General features: G+C 40.6%; 2 protein-coding genes across 4 annotated transcripts in view; one reads left to right on the top strand and one right to left on the bottom strand.

The window, feature by feature from the left end:
- Window positions 1-1544: 1544 nt before the first annotated feature.
- atox1 (antioxidant 1 copper chaperone) lies at window positions 1545-7610 on the bottom strand. 3 transcript variants are annotated; one of them, XR_007887298.1, is made up of 4 exons: window positions 7461-7610; window positions 7176-7251; window positions 5320-5508; window positions 1545-3326 (listed from the first exon to the last, which is right to left on the bottom strand). XR_007887298.1 is itself a non-coding variant. In XM_051420693.1 (3 exons), the coding sequence occupies exons 1-3, from the start codon at window positions 7464-7466 to the stop codon at window positions 5384-5386; spliced, it is 207 nt and encodes a 68-aa protein (XP_051276653.1). In that variant the 5' UTR covers window positions 7467-7610; the 3' UTR covers window positions 4147-5383. The 3 variants fall into 3 exon arrangements, 1 of the variants encoding a protein (XP_051276653.1); XR_007887297.1 differs by lacking the exon at window positions 1545-3326 and adding an exon at window positions 4147-4883; XM_051420693.1 differs by lacking the exon at window positions 1545-3326 and having other exon boundaries at window positions 4147-5508.
- Window positions 7611-8282: 672 nt separating this feature from the next.
- Window positions 8283-22209, top strand: part of slc36a1 (solute carrier family 36 member 1) — a 43379-nt gene continuing 29452 nt past the window's right edge. Inside the window, exons 1-8 of the mRNA XM_051420690.1 lie at window positions 8283-8484; window positions 11423-11559; window positions 13514-13628; window positions 13763-13853; window positions 14910-14998; window positions 17247-17336; window positions 18249-18333; window positions 19939-20166. Of these exons, the coding sequence (XP_051276650.1) occupies window positions 11523-11559; window positions 13514-13628; window positions 13763-13853; window positions 14910-14998; window positions 17247-17336; window positions 18249-18333; window positions 19939-20166 (735 nt within the window). The 5' untranslated portion in view covers window positions 8283-8484; window positions 11423-11522. The remainder of the gene's footprint in view (window positions 8485-11422; window positions 11560-13513; window positions 13629-13762; window positions 13854-14909; window positions 14999-17246; window positions 17337-18248; window positions 18334-19938; window positions 20167-22209) is intronic.

The raw sequence follows: 22209 nt of genomic DNA, 5'->3' as shown, positions 1-22209 counted from the left end.
AAGTCGAAACAAAGTTCTTCTGCACTTTCTCAAATAAAGGAGAGCTTTATGTTGAAGTCAGTGTGAGATTCCCTTAATGCAGTTATGTTAATGAAGCATTTACTAATAATTATTAGATCAGTGATAAGCCATTAATCAGAACAACATTTGGTTGATTTATTTATGATTCCCTCACATTTAAAAGCTCAGACTTGATGATTATTATTATTAGAACATGAGAAACATGATTTCATAACCCTGGAAACAATAGATTCTAACTGATCTATAACAAGTATTAACGAGTATTTATTAATGACGGTGGTATCAAGAATTCCTAATTGTCCATTAAAAGCAAATGTTCATGTTTTAAAGGGTCAACTTTGCACTGCCCGTACATACAGTGGAGTAAAAGTATCAATACCACAGTGTATAAATACTCTGTTACAAGTAAAGGTCCTGCATTCAAAACCTGACTTGAGTAAAAGCACAAAAGTATTTATTTAAGTAACTTATTTTCATTTTTTATTTTATTGGTTATTGCACCAGAGTTAGTTACTAGTACCAAGTACCAAAAGTAAAAGTATTCATGTGCAATGACCCATTTCAGAATGTATATAATATCACTGGATTATGATTATTGATGCATTAATGTGTAAATATCAACAAAGGTGGAGCGAATTTCAACTACAAACTGCCGGGTAGCTTAATCTATAACATGGAAATACACACACATTAGAACTGTACTTAAACAGGCCTATAGTTCTTAAATGTTGTGCTCTTAGTTGCATTCAACAATTCATTGTGCCGAGCCTCTGTGATGTGTCTCAGACATATTAACGGGGTTCAGGCATACCCTAACAGTTAAGAATATATTAACCACCATAATGAAGTGTAACATTTAACATGGTGCTTTTTATGGTCTACTCGCAGGAAGCTACAGTTTGTCGTGGATGTTTCTCTCTGCTTCCAGTCTGCTGTCTCTGACTGCCGTGCTCACAGTCAGGCCTGCTCTGACCAGAGGAAAGACGGCCATCGCCGCTCTGCTCCTCAACATCCTCTCTGGTATAGCACACAATTTATAACCCCATACAGGCAAATATAATATATATATATTTATATATGGACCATGTATGCAGCAGGGAACAACCACAACCCTTCACAAGTTCCTCTACATACAGCAAACAGTAGATTCATACAAAGAAGTCATCATAGGCAGTAGTTGAAGGTCCAGTGAGGACTGAGGAGGATCTATTGGCCCATGTTTTCATTAGTGTATAATCACCTGAATATAAGAATTGTTACCTTTGTTTCTACAGTAGCCCAGAACGGACAAACAAAACCTTGCCTCTAGATAGGGTATTTCACATTTTTCACAGGTTTTGCCACCGTAGTTTCTCCTACACGCTTGGAACAGGAGCATGAGTGAGCGTAAACAGCTAGATGACACTATATCCTACACACCGGTCCTTTAAATATCGCAATAATTGTGTTGCATTTCAGTGAAAAATGGGCCTGCAGTTACTTAATGGTGCATGGAAAATGTATCCTCAGTGGAGAGCAGTACATCACCGTGACATTTCATTTTAATTTCAAATGTTACCATCAACATTCATCATTCATCATTATCATCTGAACTTTAAACCTTATTTTGGTTTGTACTCGTATTGTTATTGAAAACTGGAGGAAAAAACACAGATAAAAGGTATAAAGTTTAAAACCACATTGCATTTAGACATATTCAGCCTGTTAGGAAACAGTGTTCTACTTTTGGCGCCTAAGGAGAAGCTGTAAACACTCAGGGCTGATGTCAAGTTTAAATTAGGGAGAGTTTAAAGTTTAAATTGCAGAATGTAGTAGGACGTTTTATGTAATGCGTCCCGTCCTCCTCTGCAGTTGCTCTCTGTGCCGCCGCTCTGATCGCCTTCTTGGTGTCCATCGAACAGCAGGAGCCGGAGCTGCTGCAGCACCTCGGCTGGACCTTCTACATCTGCTGTGCCACCCTCTTCTACGCCTCGCTGGTGACCGTCCTGCTGGGTGTCATTCGCGGCGAAGGCGCCAGGGTTGAACCGGCTGGAAGTGGTGCAGCTGTGGATCTTTCTGTGATAGCAGCCTGACAAACAGATAAAAAATAGAAAATGTGCAGCTTTAAATTCACATTATAATACATCACCTTCTTATACAGTTTATTTCATGTATATATTTGCTCAGGAATATCAGGGAACTGCATTGTAATGTTCTGCTCTTAATCTTTTTTTTAACTTATCTGTATCTTGTACCTACCTCCGTCTCTGGTCTGTCTCTTGTGCTGCTGTAAAACTTAAAGTCCCCGTTGACTCAAAAATCAGTTGTTCTTCTTGGTCCTGCAGTGTGATGTTTGAGCCTCACTGTGCAGAAGGATGTGTGTGCAGACTTTGACACTAGAGGGATGTTTTCACATTCATCTGCTGAAAGTTTCTCTGTGCTCATTGAAAAATCGGATTTTTAAAGGGGCGGGGCCTACGAGCAGGATTTGTGACATCATAAATGATCCATCCTGGTCCAGTATGCAACTTGTGATGTCGAAACCTGAACCCACCAGTGCCCATACACTGAGAATGGACTTCAGACACACATTGCTGCTCCAAGCAGACTTTAAGTCTAAATACATGTATGGAGGGGGTCTTTAATATCCCCCTCGGGACGTAAAAAAAAGGGTTATCTTAAAGTTTGTGATCACATAACTTAAAATATAGATGAGAACTCACTTTATAACTTGGCACAGGAGGGAAATACTTTAAACAGATTTGACTGGGAATGGAGGAGTTCACTAATTTGCATTTGAGTCTGCTCCCACACGTCTGAATGTCCAAAACTTTATTTCCTCCTGACAAGAAATCAAAGCGGTGGTGAGTGTTTTTGAGTCACAGCAGTTTTATGAGGATCACCAGTGTGAAGAACTGAGAGTGAAGCAGAGGACGACGCTGCTGAACATTTCATTTTAACGGACTGTATCGCAGCCCGCTCTTCAGTTACAGCTGAAAGAGGAAGCAAGTGCTGCATTACTTTAAACAATTAAAAGCTCTAAAGAAAGTGTGCACTTCTTTATCACACAGCGCCTCCTGGTGGTGGAGGCATGGAGTTATTATGCAACCGAAACATTTTCACACCTTCAGGTTCCAGTGAGTGAGCAGGGTTCTTATACTTTCTATCCAAACCGCTGGATATGTCGTATAGTGATGACGAAAGTATAACCAATAGTGTGTGTTCTTACTGAAGTGCAGAACTGTTAAAGGATCAGTCTTTGTTGTTCTGCAGTGAAGGCAATGGGTTTCAGCATCAGCCTGGTTTTACTGTCAATCATGTCTGCGCTGTAAAAATAGCAAAAAGGTTCCATTTTTAAAAGATCTTAAACAGGCAAGAGGAGATTTTTATGCTTTAACATAACATCATAACATAAAACAGAGAGAGTGAAGAGAACCACTGAGGTGATGAGTGAATTATACTGACAAAACTTCAGAAAACAGCAGGTAACTAATGTCCAAGAACAGTAACTGGGACTATTTGAATTCCAGCGGTGATGTTTTCCAATGAGCCGTGGACTAAAATGTATTAAATATTTATTTTAATTTCATTAAGATTTCTACCTGGAGAAATGAAGGAAAAGAAAGGCTCTTGTAGGGTGTACACACTGAAATTAAGGATCAGTGATGTAGTTCCTTACTGTTGTTCTGATCAGTTTGAAAGATGATTACCACCACTCAGGTCTCTTTAAATAACCTGTGAATTTCTCCTTCAGTTACCATCATTAAATACACTTCTTTCACTTACAAATGTAGAAGAGAAACCTTATTAGTGTCATCAGTTATGAATTCATTTTTAATGCACTGTAAACCCTGTGTTAAATTCAGGCTCCCAGTTAGACGCAGGTCCCCTTTACTAGTCTGGTGTGGTTTCACGTTTTCACAAATAAACTCAGTTCTCAATCAGACACCTGGTCTGGATTTTATAGAAATTCTTTGGATGTATGAAACCTCTGAAAGCCCACTGGGTCCCCCGTCTGAGTGAGTTTTAAGATGAAATTTACAGTCATACGTTCAGTTCATAAATATGCTACAACAATCCTATTCATTATTAATACTATTTAAATAAGAATTACTACTACTAAAGATATACAAGAAGCAATAAAACTATGACTGAACTGATTTTATTGTGTGGGTTGTGTACACAAAACATCAAGAGAGACAATTACAAAAAGCCCTGGAGAAGGTGGTTCTCTTTTCCCCAGAGAGACAAAAAGAGAGTGAATTACAATACAGGGCTTTGTGGAATTAACAGAAAACAAAAGACATTTGTTAGTAAATTTCAATCAACATGATACATTTGACTTGAGGTGGATTACTGTAGTGTAAACGAAGTGACCAAGCTAAAAGGAAGTAGTCTGACAAAATCAAGTCCAGCAGACGGTCCCTGAAGAGGGAAGAGAGACAGACTGAGGTTCCCCATTGGTGCAGATCATTATATCAAACCCAATAAATGCTATAATACTGAGTCAAGGTTGGGGGGGGGTAAAGCCAATAGTGAGCAGTAATGCTTTACAAACCAGGGAATGTGCGTCAGTTGTTTTGCAGATTTAAGGTGACAGTTACATAATTACATGAAAATGACAACCGGTGCTGTGCTGATGTTTTGTTTGTATTTGAGAACATACATGGTGTCACTGTACAGCCCTGCCTCGACCCCCAGTGCTGCACATAAAGACAGACAGCTGGCAAGATCTGCATCCGAGGGGGGGTTTTGTGCGTTTGAGCTTGGGGAGGTTTGGCATCTAAGGGGGGGGGTCACTAGGATCCATCAGACTCTTCCTGACAGACAAAGAGCTCAACTTCCAGCATAAATCTTCACCTTGCATCAGCAGAAATCATTTTCTAAAGAAAATACACACAGACGAAAGAAGTAAGCCAACCCATGCCCATATATTTGTAAATCCATAAACAGATCGATTGATTATGAAACTAGTCGTGATTTGCAGGACTAATACTCTTCATGTGAATCTGGATTAAATGTACTATTGCAGAGACAGATGAATAACAGGTAGAGTAACTCCTCGAGTCGACCGGGCGCGGCTCTGTGACACTGTTGCGGTTGTCATGCATGCAGCTTCGTGCCAGATTTGGTGAACTCGCTCAAATTTAGTTGATTTGGACATTATTCCTTGATTTATGTACCTCTACCAAAGGTTACAATGAAGGCTCTTCTGTTGTCATCTGAACAGGCAGAACTGATTTGAAAAGACAATACATCTAATAAAAGCAATAATAATGAACCCTTCTGGTGGTCGGGGAGAAAGCCATACAGACTTACGGCGATCCTAATCATCAATCCTCGGAAAAGTCATGTCGCCCGCTCTACGTGAACGCAGATTCCTTCATTTGGCGCCGTTGTACTTGACCTCCTTTCCACATTTCTTCAGCGTCTCCATGAGGAAGTCCGCATCTTTGTCGGACTCGATCCAAACCAGTTTCTTAGGCAGGTCGATCTCAAACTTCACATCTGAGAGCACAGAGAACAAAGAGGCACTTTGTTTCATTCCAACAGGCAATATAAGCCAACACAGAAGATTCACCATGAGACGCTCTGATTCTAATTCTGGTTATAAGTTATAATTCTGGCTCCAGTTCTCCAGTAAAGAAAATCTTTTCATCAACTTACACTCACAAATTGACGAGATGTGACAGTGTAAGAGGATCTGTATTTACTTTATGAGCCTTTCGTAATCTCACTGTCCAGAACGTGAGACTGGTATGAGCTAGAAAAACAGAAGTGGCACTTAAGCAGTCAACATTTTAATGACTAAGCCAAATAAAAGTCTTAAGAAAGTACCAGTGCATCAGGTGACACGTTGGCTGACTCACCATTCAGAGCCAAGAAGTCATGGGAACGGGTGTGATGCAAGCTCAAAAGTGTTCAATCTGCACATTTACTGCCACTGGCCCCTCTGTGAAAGCACAGTGGGGAGAGCTCTGGGTTCTTTTATGCTTCGACTTAAAGAATTAAACATTACACACTACGAATCAAAGGATACGGCGATATTCTAAAGAAACACATTCTACAATTGGTTGTAAACAAAAATTCACTTTACGTATGCATGCATGCATTTCAACTGGGAGAAAGCAACAGCCGCAGCCATCTTAACAAGTTGAAACTACTGATAAGGTTTTACAGTCAACGTCAATACTTGTAGACCAAAGCATTTGGGTAGCTGATCATTTGGGCCAATATTAAAAGCGCCTACATCTTTAAAAAAGAACCAGTGTGCAGGATTAAGCATCTAGCTGTAAAGTTGCAGACTGCATCTCCCTCGCTTTACCCCTCCTCTTTCAAGTGAAAGGAGAAACTACAGTGGCCGTAAAAAGAGAGCACCGACTGCAAACGCACCGACATATGAATGATAAAAGGGACGGTCGTATGAATCCATGTCACAGCATATTGGAAACAGTTTATTAACTATATTTAAACAGACTGAATGCTTCCTCGTAAAGACCTAACTGTGAAGGAAGGTATACTTTATTATTTATAAATCTTACACTGCTAATCCCTCCATGCAGAAACTGAAAATAAAGTTTTAAATACTCATTGTTCTTTTTTAGTTTAAGCGGATTTGTCACTGATGTATCTTTAAAGACTTTACATTAGTAGGAGAAATGTGGAGTTTGGCTTCCTCACAAAACACAAGAAAAAGAAGACAAATAGTTTTTAGAATAAATTTGATAATGATATTGGCAAAATGCTTCATTGATAGACGTAAATTCAGCATTCAAAGAGCCTCTTTTGTTGCTCTCCTGAGGGACGTTGAGCAATATGTCAACAAAAAGCCTATCAGCTCAGTGTCTAGTGCAATATACCCCTGCTTTATACTATTGTTCCATGTGTATGCTATCTCGTTTCACGGATCTGTATCGTATTCTTTTGATTTGATTTATTATCAGAGCAGGAACAACTGTCACAAAGCCTTTTTTCTTTTTTTTAAAACTAAGATTATGCAAAAGGAGGTCATATTTTAATGCAGGTGGTGAAGGCAGAGGTCATCACTGTAGAATAATGATATATTGAGAAATCAGGCAGCTGGAAGAACATCTGGACAGACTGTGGGTGTCTGTCCTTCCTCCTCCTGCAGCAACCCGGAGAAGCACCGAGCCCTGAGGACAGATCAGTCTCACCTCCCAGCTTGTTGAGGATCCTGGTAACAGCTCCAGAGCATCCCTCACAGGTCATCGCCACCTCAAACTCGTGCTTCTGTATTGTGTGTGTGTCAGACAGACAGACAGACAGACAGAAATAATGGGTGTCACTGATTCCTGCAGACAGCCGACTAATGCAATGTTTGAAAGCTACCTTAGCTCGCAGGCTACTTCGCAATGCGGGGAGGAAACTATATCCCAACTTTTCCTCCCTTTTGAAGCTAAACTTTAAACGAAAAAAAAAGTATCTTAGTGGTAACTTACCGTCATGTTTGTGGCGCAAAAAAAAACAACCCCAGCAGTGGACTTTCACCTCTTACTGACCCGCAAATGTTTTACGAACCGCGGAGAGGTGCTATCTGGTTAGCTACTGTGAAGCTAGCGCCAATGAGCGAGGCCGCGGGCCACTTCCGGTGTGAGATAATTAATTTGTAGATGGGCGTGTTGTTATGTTGCAACGTTTTGAGTCATGTAGTCAGTAGTTTTGTGTAATTATTAAAAAAAAAAGAGGATTTAACGTGTAATAAATGCAAACTAAAAGAGGACATCATTTTATAACGTTAGTTTAATTTGGCTAAACCGGCGTCACTTCCGTCTTTTATTTTGGCTAACTTGACGCACAGCGAGCTGCCACCGGGTGACTTGACCGGATGTTCCTGTCTTTACTGCGTCTTTTCACACTTCTTTTTTATCATTTAGTTTCTTGTCACTTGCTTGCTTGAGCGAATTAAAAATGAAAGTAAACATTAATGAAAGAGAAACCGCGTAGGGTAACCTCTAAACGTAGCCTCAGTGTAGGCTGGCCGCCCCGGCACACAAACCAAGCGCTTCCCAATCCGCAACATTCTTCCAAAATAAAAGTCATTATTATTATCAGTAGTAGTATTTTTATTATTTTTTTAAAGAATGAATACAGACTTAATCAAATAACCAGAGACGAGAGTAAAATACAGATTAAAACTTTACAACTTCAGCTTAACACACACACACACACACATACATATATAACGTTATTTTAACCACACGCAGTTAAAACGCTATAATCCGTATCTATGGCAACAGCGCGTCGTCCTGTGTCCGGGTCACGTGGCCGCACCGCTGGCTCTGTGACGCGCAGGGTCCGGGGCCGACTCTTGTTTTGCCTTCAGTCGGTGCAGCGTCGCCGCGCCGGGATTTCAACCGGACAATGACCGCGATATGAAAATAAGTAGGTCTGCGGCGCGGTTAGCCTCTCGTAAAGAGTCCCGAGATAGCAGAGGAGAGAGGAGAGAGACGAGCACACACTGAGGTAAGGAGGGGGGGTTGTTTACGGGCACAAAGATGGCATCGGGAACAGACACAACGTTAGCTACCGCGGGCTAACCGACGTGTATGACACATAACGTCGGTTAATCTGCTGGAAGAGCCGAAGAAACACGAACTGTCATGTTTCCACTCGTGTAACGAGTCATTACAGGGGATCAGCTATATATATATATATATATGCTTACTAACATATCTTAGTTAACCTCAACCCGAGTTAACGTTGGAGAGGCTTTTCTTGCTGTGTGTGTGTGTGTGTGTGTGTGTGTGTGTGTGTGTGTGTGTGTTGTTGTGCTGTCGTGAAAGGACCACACTGATTTTTTTCCAGCCGTGAAAAGAGCGGTGGAAGACGGGGTAAAGGCAGCCGATGTGGTCCGGCCGCACCCAGGGGCGCACACGGAATGTGTGCTGTGTGTTTGCTTATCATCTGTAAACACTGGGAGCTCTTTTAATATTTGCATTCAGACCTTTGACTGTAAAGGTCACTGTTTGCACCTTTCATGTAGATTTCCTTTACCTTGCACTGGAATGACCTAATGCCTGTTTTACTCAACTGTACACTGGAAAGAAGACTTTTTTCCCCCCCAAGCTTTTATTATTGGATTTGGGGGTTATTTAGGTGGATAAGATTTAAAACTGGAAAAAATGATCAAGTAGTTGCTCAACTGACTTGTTAATCGACAGAAAATGTATCCGCAATTATTCTAAATATTGCCAAATTTATATTTTTTCAAGCGGAAATGGCAAAAATGCCAATCCATTTTCTGGTTTCAGTCTCTCAACTGAGAAAAAAGGCTGTTTATCACATTGTTTATTGAATATTTGGGGGTTTTTATAGTATTGGTCAGTCAAATTAAGCAATATTAAACTGCCTTGTTGGGCTCTAGGAGATTATACTGGATATTTCTGACTACTTTCTGTTCAATTGTCGAACAGCAAAACACAACAGACAGATTCATAATGAAAGTATGAATAAATCATAATAAGACAGAGCGAAAGACTCCCGGACACTGTCCCTGTTCACCTGCAGCCAGAGGTAGTTCGATAATGTTTCAGGTTATTTCAGCAGAGAACGGTCCGGGTGCTTCTGTTGTGCGTGGCGGCTCACTTGGGAAGGAAACAGAACCTCAGTGCTGTTATTGTTATTGTTATTCAGCCAGACAAGAAGTCAAGAAGATCGAGCTATCTATTTACATATTCGCTAAAGGAAGGAGCGAGAGAGGCAGTCAAACAACTACTTACGTACTTATATACGTCTCTGTTAACGAAACTGTTAACAGAGAAACTAGGAACATCCTAACCCAGAGATCTGGAGAGAGAGGGTGAGTGAGAAGGTTGAACACGGCCTACCTACTGACAGCCCAAGAGAAGAGGGAGAGACCCCGACCACTGCTGGCTGAAGAGCTGTGGACTGCAGCAGCTTACATGGGAATGAATTGCAATTTATTTCTCGTGTTACTCACATCGCTTCCTTAATAAGGGACTTTCTTCTAACTGAGGGTGTTGCTTGAAAGAATAATTTAAAGTGACAATATTGAAAGCTACCCAGTGGGATATAAGAAGAGCAACATTATCACAATCAAAGCTTCATTTGCAGTCTTAAAATGACATAATGACCTTTGCTGAAGGTTTATTTCTCTTTTTGTCTTCATCCTTGTCCCGTGAAGAAACTGTGAAGTATACATGTATGAACACATTGATTCTTCATCCAGTGTTGATGCCAGAAATCACACACCGACGCTATCTGCATTTCCACGGGGCTCAGTTTAGTCCTCTCGTGTCACAGCACTTTGTGGAAGCTGAGTAGCTCATAATGAAGACGTGTTGGCCCACGGTTACGCTGTAGTTGTTCAGGAAGTCACACCTCTTTTCTGCTACTCTTATTACTCTATTTGGACACACGTCAGGCCTTGCAGTTCATTTTGTATTTTTTTCCCGTAAAATACACACAAATCCAGTTTCACAAGTTCTTCTGAACTTGTCGAACACTGAACGTGCTGTGACAAGGAGTTCACGGAGGCGCGCTCACTAGAAGTTACGACCGCTGGGAAATTAAAACAAGTTTGGTTCCCAAAAAAGTGCGGCATAATCTGAGCTGTTTTGCCGTCACTGCTGCGAAAGCAGTGACAGGGCAGGTGGACGGCAAAGCCTTTGTACAAATCCTTGTGTGATTAGAAGAAGCAGCAGCGACACACAGCTCTCACACACCCTCTTTGACCTAACTGCCCCCCTGCTGCTCTTATGTAACGCCATGGCTCAGTGCGCCGGGGTTAAGTGCCTTGCTCAAAGACCTAAGCAACACGAAGTCTAGATCCCCATACCTTCTCATTCTTATTAAAATGGAGCAATAATGATTGCATCATAATCACAGAATGACTATAATGTATCAGAGGGAGTTTATTATGATGATCTGAACCAGTTCATACATTAGTGGAATTTCACATCGAAATGAATGTTTTTAAATCCGGTTTTAGTTCAAATTGTAAGTGGAGATGGAAAGTTACTTTTTATAATATACTCAGCTGCATTATACCTATGATTAGTCATTGATTTATTGTCATTTTATTGTTTTTGGGGTAATGTTTTAAGGACAACATTTCTAAATTCTCTGATTTCAGCTTCTCAAATGTGAATATTTTATGAGTTCTTTAGTGGGCAGTGACAGTAAACTGAATATCTTTCATTTTTCACCACTTTCTGACATTTTATGCACCAAGAAAGAAATCCATACAATATAATATTGAGTTGTTTTACTGATAAATTGACAGAGCATGTCCTTTTGGTGTCATTATTGGTAAATCTGGCAGTTATTTGAATGATCTCATGTGATCTGTCAGTGTAACTTCTTTCTCACTGTGAAGTTAACGCTCACGTTTCCCCGCTGCTGCTAAATCTGACTCTGAATGACTTTCTCCGTTTTGCAGTGGGTGGCTGTCGATGCTGGACTCCCTGATCTGCCGGTATTAGGATCAGCGAGGTTGGGAGAGACGACACCCAGCCGTACACTAAACCACCTAACCCAACATGATGGCCTCCAGCGATGTAGACATCCGGAGTGAAGGTATGGAAATCAGGTGCTCTGTTATTTGTCAGTACAACTTTGCATTGACTTCTTGGACCCCGAACTGAAACAAAGTGAAAGATTGTGGTCTGGGTCTGGTGCACACAGTGTAATACACACAGACGCAGTGGGATTATATGTAATCCCAAATGGCGGGTAGACACTGAATCATCAAAGCAGCTTTTGGCGTGGCTGGTGTCTTGTTTGGCAGGAGGTCACAACAACACATTCAATATTTAATATGTTGTGATGAAGGTACAGTATCTATGATTTATTTATGCCATGAAGTGAAAGAACTTTCACTTGTTCTTCATGAAATTATAGGACCAAGTTGTTGACAAGGGAGAAAACATTTTAATGATTTTGTATCTGAGTCATTCATATTTTTGGAAATAGCATATGTACAGTGTGTGGATGCTCCATTAAAGGGCAAGAAGCTAATTTGAACACCAGTGCAGAGCTGCAGCGGTTAGTCAAATGACAATTGATTAATAAGAGTAATGTTTCATGCAAAAACTAAATATGATTTCCTGCTTTTCTCTGTTTTATATCACATTGAACTGAATATCTTTTGGTTTTGGACTGACAGAACAAGAGTTTATAGACCAGATGATTAAAAGGACAAGCAACCAACTGAATAACTGCTCGTCTTTTAAAAGCGCAGGAGAAACTACAGTGGCAGTGAAACTTGCATAAAGAGCAAAAGGCCCGGCCTATGTAGAACCAGTGTTTGGTTCAATCATTAGTTGCAGCCCTACAAGCTGGGGCGGCGAGGGGAGTCCAGCTGTGCAGCACAGTGCTGTGAGTTTTAAAGTTGGGCCTCGGTTTCACTTCAGTATTAGTTCTCACGTTGTGAGTAGACATTCTGTCTGCTAATGCAACAATGAATACTCTGCTTTTTATCCCTCCTACGCTAAAATATGCTTGTAAAAAGGTTAGAAGAGTCACAAGAGACTAAAGTGAACTGCTCTGAAGCCCAGCAGTCTGGGTGCTTAAGATGTGCAGTGTCTCACGGTGTCGTGGTTAAACATCGAGAACGTCTGTGTTAACAAGCAGGTAGCTGCAGTTTTAATTAAACCAACATTACTGATGTGTGATTTTGGCCTTGACTTGTCTTGATTTGACTTGATTTAGATTTAGTTCTAATCTTTTGACAACAAATAGTGCTTTTTGTGCTCTAGGGTACAGCTGTCACTCTCTTTGATGCCTTTTTAAATGTTCTTTGTAATGGGTTTTATGTGACCCTGCCACAAGCCCTCGGTCTCACAGAAATGCTGTTTCTTAACACTACTAATGTTCGCTGGACCTTTGACCTCTTCAGACTTGTTTCCCTTCTCCATGGACCCTGGATGTTGGTGAAGTTGTGCCAGAAAATCTTCTCTGCATTAATACAATACACACCCAAACTACCATAGGCTTGCACACATTCCTACCAAAAATAAAGGAAAATAGCCAACTGAAGGTAACTTAACGTCCACATCCAGCAGTCCTTTATAATGTGAGCTGACCTTTTTATAATTGTTGGAATGTTGGCCGGCCTGTTGTATTTTCTCCCTGCTCTTTTGTTGTCACCTGTTGTTGAATTTCACTGTTGTTTATGTAACATGAGCAAACCAGCAGGGACGTGTTATTAAAATGCAGGACGCTGCTTATTAGTGCAGCAGAAAAGGTAGTTTTGGGTAGTGGAGGATACCGTTTTCACCAAGCAGGAGCAAATAAAGTGCAGACCGCTGAATAATACTATACTTATTAGTTACATACTTCTAATACTAGTTATATAATTTGTCCATTGTCCAGTTTTTCACATTAGTGTTAAAAAATGATGATATATTTCATCATAGTTGAGTTACTTGTTATTAAGTCAGTTTTCATTGTAAAAAAAAAAAAAAAAGCTTGACTTAAAAGAAATATTTTTCCTCTCTTCTCCCTCTTCCCCCTCCTTTCTTGGTCTCAGGTTCTCTGTTCTCTGACCAAAATCCATCGGAAATGGATGCGCTTTGCCCCTCTCCTCCTGGACCTACCAGACCCCAGCGTCACTATGAGAGGATTGGAGAACGGACGGGAACCTCGTAAGTATTGCGAACTCTAACGTGCCCTGAGCAGCCAACAGTCAGTAACAACTGTCTGTCTAAATGGATTTAAATAAAAATGTAGTGGGCCTGATTCTAATGCGGATATAACTTGCTGTGTTTCTCTTCTCCAGTTTTTGTCAGACCCTCATCCACCTTTTGAAAGGGAACATCGGTACCGGGCTGCTCGGTCTGCCCCTGGCTGTCAAGAATGCAGGCCTGGTGGTAAGCACACAGAGATTTTATTATCTGATCACAGCAGGTCACATGACGGGTCTGGAAGCACCAAATTAGATTCTGCTCCTGTTCCTGTCAAATATTCATGACATAGCACAGACGTGGTCGGGCTGGCCTCGCAGGACTTCGGTCAGCAAGTACACTGTGGTTGTGTGTTAGTGCTACTGCAGTCGGTCAGTCAGACAGGTTCTACCGTTAAGGGAAGCAGGACTTTGTTTCGCCCCCCCCAGCTGTAACCTTGTTCACAGACTCGTGTAGAGAGCTGTGGTTGGGGTGAGAAATCATTTGCATATTGCATCAAAGTGAAAGATTGTGGTCAGAGTAGTGCGAATGAAAATGATTCTCACGGTGTTTCTAATCTAAAAGACTAAAACAATGTAACTGTTAATGATTAAGCTTCCACTGTACTGCTTACCAGGCTGACAACTTTACATGGAGGCTAAAGTCACACTGATGAAGGCTAGGAACCAAATGAAGTGATGAAAAGTAATCTGAACATCTAAAAATCTCAAGTTACTCATTATGTTGATTCTCAGAGAAAAGCATCAAGTGTTTTTTCTCCAGTCCTGTCTCAGTCATCCCCCTTTCATTACACCTGGTTTCCTTTACATTACTCTGAATTCATTTAATAAAAGCATTTGCACAGCAACAGATGAGGCAAAATATTGCATGTAGACAGCAGCAGGGCTTCAACTAACAATCATTTCTCAGCTCTTAATCGATTGGTTTGTAAAACAGTGAAAGATGCCCATCACAATATTCTGGAACAGTCCTAAAACCAAACAATAATGGATTTATCATCATGTTAGACCAAGAAATGCTGCAAATTCTTACATTTGAGAATCTGGAACTATCACATTTTTGGCAATCTTTCTTGAAAAATTGCTTAAATTTATAGTGGGATAGTCTGTTAATTGCACTCTTGAGTCTTCAATTAGACTTTACTGAACTCATAAGACATCCTCATGTTTAACAGCATTGAAAGATTAAATAAACTCTCCGTCCCTCCCTTTCCCTTTTTGACCTCTCTGTCTGTCTCTCCAGCTCGGACCCATCAGCCTGCTGATTATGGGTTTCGTCGCAGTGCACTGCATGAGGCTGCTGGTCAAATGTTCACACCACCTCAGTGCAAAGTAAGAACACACCGAAAGTCTTAGGACTATAAAACCAATATTCGCTCTGGGTTTCCGTCATTTTACCTTCATTTCAGTCTCTGAATGTCAGCTCCAGTTTACATTGTAGAAAGCAAGTGTTTCAACGTGTCCTTGAGCAAAATACTGCTCTAGACTTGCACGACACGTCTGCATTGTCCATTGTACTGTCTGGTTTCTTTAGTTCTCTATGACAGTAAACTGAATGTCTTTGGGTTGTGTACAAAAACAAGACATTTGAGGACGTCACCTTGAGCTTCTGGAGCCAGTCATCAGTATTTTCAGATAACGAAAATAATCGTCAGTTGCAGCCCTCAACCAGAGATAAAAAAAAGGGAAGTTACAACTGACTAAATGCTATAAAGAACACCTCTGTATGTTGTTATATCACCCAACCCTTAATCAAAAAGTTCACCTTCCCTTGTTTGAAGTGTTTTTGTGAAATATAGAACAGTTTTCACTAAACTGGACAGAGAAAAGGCAGGTTGAGATGAAGTGGGTTCGATTGGAGGTCCTTATCCATGTGGTTGTCTTTCCCCTGCCATAGTTTGTTTGCAGAACGCAGCCTGAACATAATTTCTTGTCACTACCTCCATTCTCTCACAGCGGGCCCACTGTGGCTTGTTTCTGGCAGATGATCTAACGCTGCATGCGCTGTGAAACCACAGCTTTTTGCTCTGCTTTTGTCACTCATTTGTTTACTTAGCCGTCCAGAGTGCACACAGCGACTTGTTTGTTGTCGCTGGATGACAGATTACACTCTATTTAGGGATGTCTCTCCACCCTTTTCTGCTCTGTAATCAGCGGCATATTAGCACCGAGGTTTGGAGTGCACTCACACCGACCGAGGCTCGAGGCTCGAGCTCCACAGACCAGACGCAGTGTAACTGTGACCCGTGATCATCTCCACCCGTCAGAAGGGCTGCTGTAAATGTTGTCCCCAGTCCAACTTTAATGCACTTTTATGTAACTGAACGAGGCAATAAACCACGGGAATGATCTGTTTTACAGCTGTTGGTCTGTGACAACCGAGGTGATTAACACGCTCATGTACACTTTAACCTGTTATCAGATTCCCATTAGTGTGTTTTGCAGCTTGGTGCTGGTCAACCCGCCCATCCACCGTGTCCTCTCGCCCTTTGCCCCCGTTCATGCAGGGATATACACCGACTCTGCCCCCGCCACGCTAGAGATTAAGCAGGTCGAGAGCATGAATGAAGAGCCTCTACAGCGAGCCTCAGATATAATCTAAGAAAGAAAAGTCACACATCAAGCTGAGAAACACAGAGAAGAAAGGCCTGTGGGAAAAAATGCTTATCTTCCTGTTTTTTTTTTTCTCTATTGCTGAGAACAAGAGTCAGCACTTCCTCTTGTTGTCTCACAGACTCATACAGACATGAAGTTTCATTTATTAAGCCTATACAAATATGTAGTTATAGAGATGTTTGATATTTCCACCTTTATCCTTTATTATAGCTGTTTTACTCTTTCTTTCCCAACCTATCTTTGTCTATTTTTGCACTCTAGTGGCAGTTTTTGGTTTCATAATGTCACTCTGAACTGATCTTACTTCACTGCGAAGGGTTTTCCTACAACTTTCACTGTCGTTTTAGGCTTCTTGTCCTTCTATGAGACAGCCTCCAATGTGTGTCAATGTCTTTAACTCAGAGGTTGTGTTAGACTTTCGCTTTCATTTTCACACGCAGGGTTGTAAAAATTCCTAATAATCTGTTATTACACATCATTTGAATCCATGTTTTTAATAATCATGAGACATATAGCCTATTTAATAGTATTTCATTTCAACTTCAAAAACAACTCGATCACAGTAACATTTATTGCATGGAGGGAAGGGATGAACAAAGATACCGACCGTGTGCTCACTTTTCATGTCAGCACCACATGAAGCAGATGAGCGATTTTTACCTCTTTGTTGCCACTCGCTCCCCCCGCAACATTAACTGCCTCTGGCTGATAAACGTTATCAGTATTATTTATTGGCCCCTTCATCTTCCAATGCAATAATCCCTAATTTTTTAACCTCATTTATAAACAACATGACAATTATTGGGCATTTTTCAAGACACATCTGCGATATCTATGCTATGTAGCCATATAGCCCTCTCATTAGGATGGCTAAAGCCAGCTAGACAAGGAGGTCACAGATCAAAGACAAGACTACTACTGTTTTAATGACAGTTAAAAGATGTTAATTTGTTTCCCCGTCCAGGATGAACAGGCCATCTCTGACCTACGGCGAGGCGGTGCAGTACGGCATGGAAAACGTTTCATGGCTGAGGAGACACTCGCAGTGGGGAAAGTAAGACGGATGTTTTAGCTGCTGAGTTTAGCTCTGGTTAAATAAATCAGTTCTCATCTCTTATTCATGTCACCACCATACAGTTCTGTTACGTGTCGTTTGTTTGTTACACATTATGAAATAAGTGCATTCAGTAATGTAGCTTTTTTAGTTAGTTAGATGTCACATATTGTAATTTTTAAAAGCCTAAGATAAGCAACTTCTGTTGAGTTTTTAAGAAACAGTATCTCAGTTCAGTAAGAGTTACGGTGTCTCACGAGGGTATAAATACAGTTTCAGAGGCTGCAAAATCTAATTATGGTAGAAACAATGAATTCCTGCTCTCATAAAGAAGCATGTGTTATGTTGTAGGTCCTGATATTTACACCTAGTCATTTCTCAGAGGCTTTTTGGAAGTTGCTGTAATTTGGTACAAATTATTTTTATAGGGAAAACAGACAGTGTCCAAGTGTTACCCTTAGATTAGATTAGACTGTATTTCGAACGTATAAAAAATGAATTCCAATTAATTTACATTTAATTGCTGTTGTAATCTCTTTCAGTCGACACACAGGAGGTCACTAATGGGAAATATGTCTACAGGCAACCATACAATGCAAGACTTCTATAATGGGAACCAAATTACATAGTTTTTTGTTTTTTTTCCTATAGAAGATTATTCAGAAATGTACCCATAAAATGAAGCATTGCTGAAATGTTCTGGCGTGAAAAAGGACAAATTTAAATGCACTCAGCACCGTGTTAGCTTGTGAACCTTCTGTATTAGTGTGGTGACAATTCAGGCTCAATATTTCCATGCTTGTTTTCTTACCCTTTGTCTGACCTCTCTCTCTCTCTCTCTCTCTCTCTCTCTCTCTCTCTCTCTCTCTCTCTCTCTCTCTCTCTCTCTCTCTCTCTCTCTCTCTCTCTCAGACACACGGTGAACTTGTTTCTAATCATCACCCAGCTGGGCTTCTGCTGCGTCTACTTTGTCTTCCTCAGTGACAATATCAAGCAGGTCATGATCCCCACACACACACACACACACACACATACACACACGTCACTTTCAAGGCATTAACTGACACTTTTCCTAAACCTGCAATAAATACTTTTATTCAAACAGCAATGCTTACAGTAAAAGCCCTTTATTATATGTCTGTGGGTTTACTTGTTATCTACCGCTTGTTGACCCTCTCTGTGAGATTGTTTACTGTATCACTGCGTCGTCCGACCTTTAACCTGCACAGCTCTGGAACTCAGAATAAATCTATGGTGTTTAAATGCCCTAATAATTGCACAGATTGATCACAAATCGTAGTGCGTGAAACCCTTTTCTGTTTACTCTGAGTACGGACTTACTTCAGTTGATGTGGCAGTTCCCCGGTCTTATGTAAGAGTTTTGTCCACTCACTGAGAGAGAGAGTAGATTCCAGTGTACGCTCAAAGTTTACACATACCACGCTAGATACAAATAAATAGGTCACCAGCGACAGAGGGATAACAGTGATTTCCATAACAGCAGGGAGGAGAGGATTTACACCCACCCGCTTTAATAGAATACATTTTAAATTACAAATACAGTTCTACTGCATGAGGTGGAAACAAACCCATATACAGCTTTACAGTATTTGGAGGAACTGTAAAATGGAATCGGTTTGTTATTGCGAAATCTTGCACGAGAAAATATGTACATCATCGACACTGTCATGCTTCTGCTTTATGTTTGTGAACTTTATCTTTCTTATCTTGCATCTGAGTTGACAGTATTTTTAATTGCGCAAAAAAGCGGCCGTGTTTCTGTAGGGTCTTAAAACATAAAATCCAATAATCTGAATTTTAAGCATTAAAATGTATAAATATTATTTTGACATGTCTTAGAAATTCCTTGTAATGTTGCGTTTTTCAATCTCGCTTTTAATTGTATTGATCATGCTGTAACAACTACAAAACAAAACCAACATGACACCAATACTGATGATCCGTCCTATCCTTTGTTCTTTGTTTGGCAGTATGGACGTGAGGTAGGTCTTAACTTGCATTCATTATGGTCTTAAAAAGGTCTTAAAAAGTCTTAAATGTAACCCGTTAAAACTTGCAGAAACATGCAAAGATTGATACCGGTATGTTCTCTACCCAAACATTTCTCTTTATGGCGGTTGTTTTGTCTGTGTGACCTTTTACCTGTGACCCTATTACAACCCACTGACCCCATGTAATGGTTGGAGACCAGGGTGTGGTCCTGGACTGAGTAGATTTGTGTAGTACAGTTTCTTAGCAGTAGATGGTGGTGTCCGTCTACTGCGGTGGTCTCGTTTCCTCAGCTGCCACATCAACCGTACCAGCAGCAGAAAAGCTTTTTGGAAGTATTGGGTGTTAATCACTGTCTTGCACTTCTCCCAAACACTTTTGTAATATTGTGAACTAATGAGTGTTCCTGAATTGCGTAGTCATTTTGAAGTTACAACTTGAATATGAAATAACCAGGAGCTGTTCACATCAGTTCAGATCAGCATTGAGATTGTTGATCCTCCTTGAAATGTCACAGCGCTGAATCCCACCATGTCGTTTTCAGTAGAATCTCTGATTTATAACCCGACTCATGTCGCTGTGTCTTTACCAGGTGGTAGAAGCAGCCAACGCCACCACCTTCAGTTGCTACGTGAACCACACCAACCAGACCCAGGTCCTGGTGCCGAGCTTCGACTCCCGTCTCTACATGCTCTGTTTCCTGCCGGCCTTCATCCTGCTGGTGTTCACCCCCAACCTGAAGTACCTGGCTCCCTTCTCTCTGGTGGCCAACTTGGTCATGACCATCAGCTTGGTCCTCATCTACTTCTACTCACTCACGGTAAACACCAGATTTATCTCGTCTGTCTCTCTCTGATCTGTCCTGCCTTCATTAACCTTCATTAATTCACTAAATTCATTAAGATTCACTGACTCAGCTCAGCCTTTTCTTACCCTGACTATGTTTTAATAAACCAGATTTCTAGCAGTAGGTTACAAACCACATTTGGCAAGAAACAGATGTTACCTGAACCAGAATTTGCATATTTTAGCCCCAGTTTGTACTTCTCTTGTACTAGTCATAGACCAAGAAAGACAAATCTCTTCTGAAATACTCTTCTTCTGCCCACCTCGTTCAAAATGTACCTGTTTTATGATAAAAAAATATTTAAACGAATAAAAAAATATATAGTAGAAGTGACATATCTGCTTGCTGCTTTTGGACGATGCATGATTTCATTATATATAAAATATCACAATTATAGGTTTTCTACTAAGTGTTAAGTGTTTTGTACTCTTAAATGTTACACATTGGACCTTTTTTTACGTTTTTCAAAGTAGTCTAACTAGTACTACAGAGCAGGCGTTGCTCTGTTCAGTTTTTATTCAAAGTTCATTAGTATTGAACATGTCGTATGTCCAAAATGCACCCCAGGAATACACCCACCAAGTGTGAAGTCAAGAAAAGGGAAGAACACACAGCCGCCGGACATTTTCGGCTGTTTATCTGCTGGACAACATGGCCGCATTTAAAACACATCCTTTAGAAATAAAACTCACAAGCTCTCCAGCAGAAACCTGATAGAGAAGAAAGAAAAAGATCCTGATATCAGGACACTGCTCAAATCTGGGAAAAATCTGATTACCTAACTGAAATAGTAAACCCTGTTACATATACACAGCTACGCATCTATGAAATAGAAAATAGAAGAAGATAAAAAATGCCAGCATGACTGACTTCATGACAGGCTGACAGAAGCGCAGAATATTTGTCTAGATCTGTTTCTCCAAACAATAAAAACGTACTTTGGACCTGACCCTCAATTAATCACTCCATACAGTACAACTAAATACGTTCTGTGGTCTGTTGTGTAGACTATAATCTGTGGATTTGGGGCAATATGTTTCTCGATCAAAGCAATAATCTAATGGGATCTTTTCTTTATTTAGGTTTTCTCTCTCTGTTTCTGCTGTGCTGATTGGGTTCTGGGGTTGTTATGGATAACAGGACAACTGATAGTGACAGAGCCTCCAGATTACCTGTTTTCCGGTTATAGTATTTTATTTAGAGTATTTCATCATGCAGCCTTTGCCCTTTACACATACATAGCAGCCGAGTTCCTGGAGAAACGACCTTGTCTAGAAAAAAGCAATTTCTTGCATCAGAAGCCGGACAAAAATACAGCACTAAGAGATATATGTGCCCTGTAACATGTTTCTGTGGCTGATGAATCGCCTGAGCATAAAGGCTGCAAGCATTTTCAAAACCACCCTGGAATGTCTTCCTTTTTGTTGCCCGGTTGCCCTTTCTGTGTTTTAGCTCGGCCTTTAACCCCAGAACGTATGATAATATTAATCTGATTCTCACATGCTTGATTCAGTTTCATTTTAATGACGGGTTTACGGCTTTGGCTCATTCTGGTGACCTTCATTTTAAGAGTAATATAAAAAGGTTTTCAAATGACAGCAAAGACATTGTCTGCCACTGTAAGTCCAGCTGACTCTGCTGATCCTTTCAAGCTGATTCGTTGAATTAATTTTATTGTTAAAGATTATGTTTTTTTGGGCATGGGCAACAAAACAAACCAGCGACTAGTGTCGCCCATGCACCATGTACTGTAACTATTTTTTAGCAGTGGTGCACCGGCATGTTTGTTCAAGATCCCATCGTACTGATTTAAAAAAAAGTGTGCATCGGATACAATTTGGGATGAACTCAGGATGCATCATTTCTTCTTTGCAACAGTAAAAAACGATTTATTTCTATATTGATATTAGTAAAAGCCCTATGCCTTTTAATATTTAGAAATGTTACCAATCATTTGTACCATATCAAACTATCATCTGTTCATCGTATTGCATCGAATCGCATTGTGTTGAATGA

The sequence above is a fragment of the Dicentrarchus labrax genome, unplaced genomic scaffold (assembly GCF_905237075.1).
Source record: "Dicentrarchus labrax unplaced genomic scaffold, dlabrax2021, whole genome shotgun sequence".
Taxonomy (NCBI): Eukaryota; Metazoa; Chordata; class Actinopteri; family Moronidae; genus Dicentrarchus; species Dicentrarchus labrax.
Note: the sequence above shows the minus strand (reverse complement) of the source record. Positions and strands in the feature narration are given on the sequence as shown.